Source organism: Rhincodon typus, chromosome 23, assembly GCF_021869965.1.
Source record: "Rhincodon typus isolate 14 chromosome 23, sRhiTyp1.1, whole genome shotgun sequence".
NCBI classification, from domain to species: Eukaryota; Metazoa; Chordata; class Chondrichthyes; order Orectolobiformes; family Rhincodontidae; genus Rhincodon; species Rhincodon typus.
Window position 1 is genome coordinate 1,490,457 of NC_063354.1, and position 6,412 is coordinate 1,496,868.

General features: G+C 43.2%; 1 protein-coding gene across 1 annotated transcript in view; it reads right to left on the minus strand.

The window, feature by feature from the left end:
* Nucleotides 1-6,412, minus strand: part of stxbp4 (syntaxin binding protein 4) — a 208,635-nt gene that overhangs the window by 33,172 nt on the left and 169,051 nt on the right. Inside the window, exons 12-14 of the mRNA XM_048610619.1 lie at nucleotides 4,897-5,073; nucleotides 3,379-3,495; nucleotides 2,864-2,913 (exon numbers count right to left, since the gene is read on the minus strand). Coding sequence (XP_048466576.1) covers nucleotides 2,864-2,913; nucleotides 3,379-3,495; nucleotides 4,897-5,073 — 344 coding nt within the window. The remainder of the gene's footprint in view (nucleotides 1-2,863; nucleotides 2,914-3,378; nucleotides 3,496-4,896; nucleotides 5,074-6,412) is intronic.

Genomic DNA, 6,412 nt, shown 5'->3' on the forward strand with positions numbered 1-6,412 from the left:
TCCCTTCTGTGTTGAAAACATCTATAAAGATGCTGATAAAATTCCAAAACTTGACTCACAGTCTCCGGATAGGGGCTGTCTATATAGGATTGAGATGAGGAGAAATTCTTTTACTCAAAGAATTGTGAATCTTTGGAATTCTCTACTCCCCTGGGAGTGCAGCACGGAGGGAGCACTGCACTGTCTGATGTGCCATTTTTAGACGAGATGTTGACCAAAGTTTTGCCTTCCCTCTCAAGTGAACATAAAAAATCCTATTTTTAAAATGAACAGGAGCCATCCTTGGAATCTTGGAACCAATATTTCACCCTGAACTAACATTGTTTAAAATAATTATCTTACCGTTTGTGGGATCTTGCAATGTACAAATTGGCTGCCATGTTCTCTCATTACCATAATGACTAAACATCAAAAAAAATACTTCATTGGCTTGAAAGCACGATGGGGCATCTTAAGTTGAGAAAGGCACAGTAAATAAAAGTCAACTCTATTACTGAATTTTTTCATATTTTCCTGCTATGCTAACGAAGGGCTAGGAAGCAGCATCTGCTCCCAATACCCGGTCACCTATTTATTTCTTCCCTGTCAATTCCCACCCCACTATCTCCTCTTCAGAAGGTGCTGGCTTTTGTTGGGAGTTAATTTTGTTCAGGGGTTAGTAAGCTCTGGTGATGTGGACTGACTGAAACTAACCTGGCACTGGTTGGAGACCAAATCTGTGACTTGGAAATAACTCTGCCATGGACACCCTGACATCACACAGTAACTATATGCTGGCAACCAGCAATGCAGAGGTCACCAGTCTCTGCTCCTGGATGGAATTCAAAACCTGAATTTTCCACACCACTCCAAATACATATTCCAGTCAAGGACAACAGCTGCCTGTAAAGCAGAAGGTAGGGCTCTGCTCAAACAGGTAAGAATGTCATCAGACTGACCTTCCAATGAACAGTTGTTAGATAATGTTCAGGTGCAGGAATCCCATCCTATCCCATGGACACAGACTAAGAAAGGCCATTGTATTAGCACAGACCCATACTTGAAACTGAGGTTCGGATCTGCATAGTTCAGTTAATGGGCTGTTTTTTCCAACTGAATTATTGAGGAAATCACTTGACACAAGAAGCAGGGAGAAGGTCTCTGGGTATTACAAGTCGAAGTTGGCAGGTAAAATTTCACTGAAAGGAAATCCAATAAATGAAGAGGTGTCCATGAAACAAACAAATGGCTTGCATTTTCATAGAGTCATTCATAACCTCATGAAGACCCAAAATGTTTTATCGTTAGCAAAGTTCTTTTGAAGTGTGCTCACTGTTGAAATGTAGTAAGACCAGCAGCCAATTTGTGCACAGAAAACTCACATAAACAAAGACAAAATAAGACATTTTGCTGAAGCTTTTCATCCTATACTCATCAGGACAATCCACAAGAAATATCAACTCAAGGGGAAAACCAACGTTTATACTACATGACAGGGGAATGCAGATTGGTTGGCAAGTGGACTCTGATGAGAAAAAGCGTTGCCATAGAGAATGCACCAATTTGTGATAATTGACAGTTAACTGCCCTGCTACGTTTACATTTTAAACCAGGCAGGTTGACTGTGTTTAGTCAGGGCACTGCCCTGAGAAATGAAGCAAGGAATGGCTGACACCTATTTTGTTGAGTTGAAACAGGTTCTTCAAGTTGAGAACCCATTAGTCCCAAAACATTAAAAAACCAACAGACTTGCAGGTACCGGAAATCAGAAACAAAAACAGAAATTGGTGGAAAATCTCAGCAGGTCTGGCAGCATCTGTGGAGAGAAATCAGAGTCAATGTTTCAGGTCCAGTGACCCTTCTTCAGAACCTGTTCTGATTTCTCTCCACAGATGCTGCCAAACCTTCCACAACATTATCTCTGTTTCTCTGTCTGCTGATGCTGTAAGACCTGTTGTGTTTCTCCTGTACTTTCTGCTTTTATATTGATCAACTTTAATTGGTGCTCTGCCAGCTCCTGAATTGGTATTCTTGTGGATTGTCCTAATCAGTGCAAAATGAAAAGCCTTTATTTTCCAGCAGTACCCAAGTCAGTACTCAAGATATTCTGCTTCAGTGATGTAATTTGAGAGATAAATATTGGGGAGAACTCCCCTTGCGCTTGTTCTGGTGCTCGTTTACATTCATCTAATAGGCAGATAGGGATTTGATTTAATGCCGCATCTTAAAGATGGCACCTCCAACTGTGCAGCACTCCCTCAGCACCGTACTGGAGTGTTGGGCTGTACTGTGTGCTCAAATCTCTGAATGGGAGCTTGAACACAAACCTTCTGAGTCACAGGCGAGAGTGATGACTTGACTGACACACAATCACATCATTAATACAGAGTACCTGATATTCCCAAACAGTATTGGTTTAAACTTAGAAGAAAATCATGAAGTCCTTTTGCTGCGAAAGGTTCTGGTTTTATCAACTGTCTTATTATTTTTGTCTGGAAACATTAAGATGGTTTTGCGCTGTGTGATATTAGTAACAGACACATTAATGAGTTTGAATGAGATTTCTCTGCCTGAGACTTCGATAAAATTACTAATGCAAACTGTACCATTTCAGCCCACATCTCTCACAGTTCCTTCTAGGCAAATTCTCAAACTGGCAGCTGGATCTAACAAGAAAGCAGACCGGAAGCTCGAATGAGCTGGAAGCACACTTTAACTAAATACTACTCACCTATGTTGCTTCCTCCTGATTCCTTACTTAACCAAATCTGGGTTTTCATTCATTTCCTCCAACTGAAGACTACAGGGTTTGATCATCAAATTGCTAGTCACATTCCCATTTCAGTACACGGGTAGTTCTAGTCATATTATTGTGTTTACATACCTAACATTAGTTAGAGCAGCTGGAGACTCAGCAAGAGCTTCATGCACCACCTGGAGATAAATAGAGAAACACATGTTCTAATCAGCATCAGGTTGGTACTACATTATACTAGGACAGGGCGATGTCACATTCAGTTGCACAGCAATTACAACACTGAAACATTCTGCCTAGCTGGTCCTTACTAGTGTTCATGGTCCACAAGAGTTTACTCCAAACCCTGTTCCATCTTATTTTTCCTGCACCGGATGATTTAATGAGTAAAGATCCAAGTCATTGTGGAACTAGACCATGAAGGACCAGTGAAAGGAGGCAGAGACCAGTGAAGGAGCCAGAGAGGGGCAGGGAAGGGGGCTGAAGAGGTCTGTAATTGAGAGTATCCCTGCTCTGTAACTGCGGATATCCCAGTCTGTAATTGAGAATATTCTTGGCCTGTAACTGGGAGTATCCCAATCTGTAACTGAGAGAATCTCTGGACTGTAATTGAGGATATCCCCAGTCTGGTAAATGTGCTGTACCTCCACAAACTGCAGCAATTTTTCAGTAGACGCTTCAAAGGTTTTCTTCGCAATCTCTGATTTCCGTAACTGACAGTCGAGAACAGCAATTCGCTTTCTTAGATCCTGGGTGTCATCCTGCAGGAAAGGCACCTGTTAAAATCACCTTGTCTTGAAACTTTATCTTGATCCTTAACCTGATGTTGGAAATCACCGCCCCTGGAGGCTCTAACCCATTGTTGGGTTGTGGCTCTAATAACCCACAAACAATCATTTTTCAAATTGAGATCCAGCCAGTGAGGGTTGGTGTCTCAGACAAGGAGGATGGTGTGGGGTGTGTGTGTGTGAGGGTGGGGTGTTTGTGAGGCTGGAATGGAAGACGATGGGATTTGAGGGCAATTAAATCCATTCAGAATCTCTTCCCAACAATGGCCTCTCTTTTCTGTCTCTCTAACCCAGCAACATCGTTTCGCCCTTTGTATAATCTTTTCATTGTCACAGTGGAACAGCAAACTATAAGTGGTGCTCACTCTTTGTGTTTGTCTGTACTGCCATCAGCCTCCGATCATTTCACCAAATTGCAATTGTCATAGGTGGAATGAAGGAACCAGTTATACAGTGATGTTTTTCCAACCTTTAATCCCGGGAATGAATCTCAGACAGAGCAGTGGATTGCATAATCAAGCCTGGAGGTTCATGTCACAAATTTACTGCACTTTTTGGTATTTCAGGGGCACAGTATCTGGTGCTAGGCTGAAAGCACACCCAGCCTCTTTCATCAAGTCGGAGTCTGTGCTGAGAGACAGTGAATGGTATTGACGTAAGGCTGAGTGCTTTTCTCAAAAAGCTCTGAAAATGTGCATGTCAGTAATAATTGATGTCTAAAACCCCCTATAGTTCACTAATAACATTGAGGGAAGGAATCCTGTCATCTTTACTTGGTCTGGAGTGTTTCAGTCTTGGCCTCCCGTCTCACATTATCCTCTGAAAAGCCAAATGAGCAATTCAGCTGCTAACAGCTGGACTTCAGCAGTTTAAAAAAATTGCTTCAACACTCCTGCATTCTCAGGGTTAAACATGCAATAAATATGGATCTTGTCACAGACACCCGCAGAGGAATAAATAAAATAAAATTATTTAGATTCCGTGGCTTTCATGATTTACAGAGAGCATGGATTTAAAACTACCACATTTGAACGGAAAGGCCCCTTGCTCCACATCAGAGCAGCTCACAATGGCTTGGGCACTCCTTTAAATGAGAGAAAGAAAACACAATAAGCCTGTTGGTGATTGTTTGGAAAACTGAATTGGGAGTGAACCAGTTAGACTATTGTACAGCTCTCTTGCCCTTGTGTTCACAGCTCACTCAAGTGATAGTGCCGTCACATTGAGTCTCTTGCTTGAATTCCTCTTGATAGCTGTGTAATACGTTGACAGGCTCTGACCTACTTTGCTGCAATGGGTAAAAAATGAACATATACAGAACACGGCGTGATGATCATGGTGTTGCTACGGTAATGAAGGGTGACTCTGCCTTGCCTTGGTCTGCCCTTGTCGATCTGCCTGTTGAGCTTTGAGCTCTGTAATCTCAGCCTCCAGCAGCTGGACCACCTCCTCATAGTCCATCTCCATGCCCTGTGCCTGCCGATGTGCTGCTTCAGCGAGCTGGATTCGATTCCGCAGAGCACGGCACTCCTCAACTACACTCTTAGCTTCCTGCGAGAAAGGATCAGAAAGGATGGGCAAAAAATGACAGAGTTGGTGGCATTTGAAATGGAATAGGCACATTGACTCTCACACACAAACAGGCATTCATTGACAACACAGACATGACTGACACACACACACACACACGCACACACACACACGCACACGCACACGTGCACACACACTCACACGCGCACGCACACGCGCACACACACACGCACACTCGCGCACACACACACACGCACGAACACGCACACACGCGCGCACTCCCACACACACATGCGCACACACACACGCACACGCACGCACACACACATACACACGCACACGCGCGTATACACACACACACACACACACTCACACACACACACACACAAAGACAAAACTGATACAAAAACACACAAGAACAGGGACAGAGTGACACACATTGCTGATGCTGACTGACACACAAATAGGCAATGGCATGTATGTCACACACAGACATTAATAATGCACAACCACACAGGCACTGACCAATGTGCACACACATAGGTACTGACAGATACACAACCTAACATGACTGACAAGGTTAATGTATAGATACAGACAGGCACTGACTGAATGTCAAATGCACACACAAAGCAACTGACTCACGCACACAAAGCCCTTGACAGAAACATAAAAACAAATAAGTATTGAATACGAAATGACCTGCTGACTGATGTACATGCTCACATGACTGATACACTAACTGACATTAGTGAGACACAAATAAACGCAGGCCTCTTACTGTCTGATACTGGCATAACTGACACACAAACACGCAGACACTCTCTCTCTCATCCACACAAAGGCATGACCCATTCACACACACACACGCATACTGCCATTGGCCGATAGACACACACAGATGTACATTCAGTTTATAATTCAGAACTCTAGCATCTGCAGTATTTTGCTTTTACTTGTTCTATCCTTCCCTAGATATGTAGACCAAAGCTATACAACACACCAGGAGTCAACCAACCTGCAAAATCTCTCAGTTTTAAAATCCAACCTTTTGCCATAAAAGTGGGCAGATACTTGTTCGCTGCATCTGCATTTCAACTTTCTGTGCTTCATACACAGGGACTTCAAAATCTGTCTAACGGTCAATCTGTTTTTGGAAGGATTTGTGTTTTTGGAAGGATTTGATGGTCAATAGTCAGTGACAGGAGGGTGTGTCTATGATTGAGGCAGCTATAGGGATCCAGGAGGTAGTGCTGAAGGAGCCTCAGGCCTTGAGCTTGTCCAACAGGTTTGAGATTCTTGCTCCCTGTGTGGACAAGAGTGGGGACTGTAGGGAGGACAAACAAACTGACCATAGCAC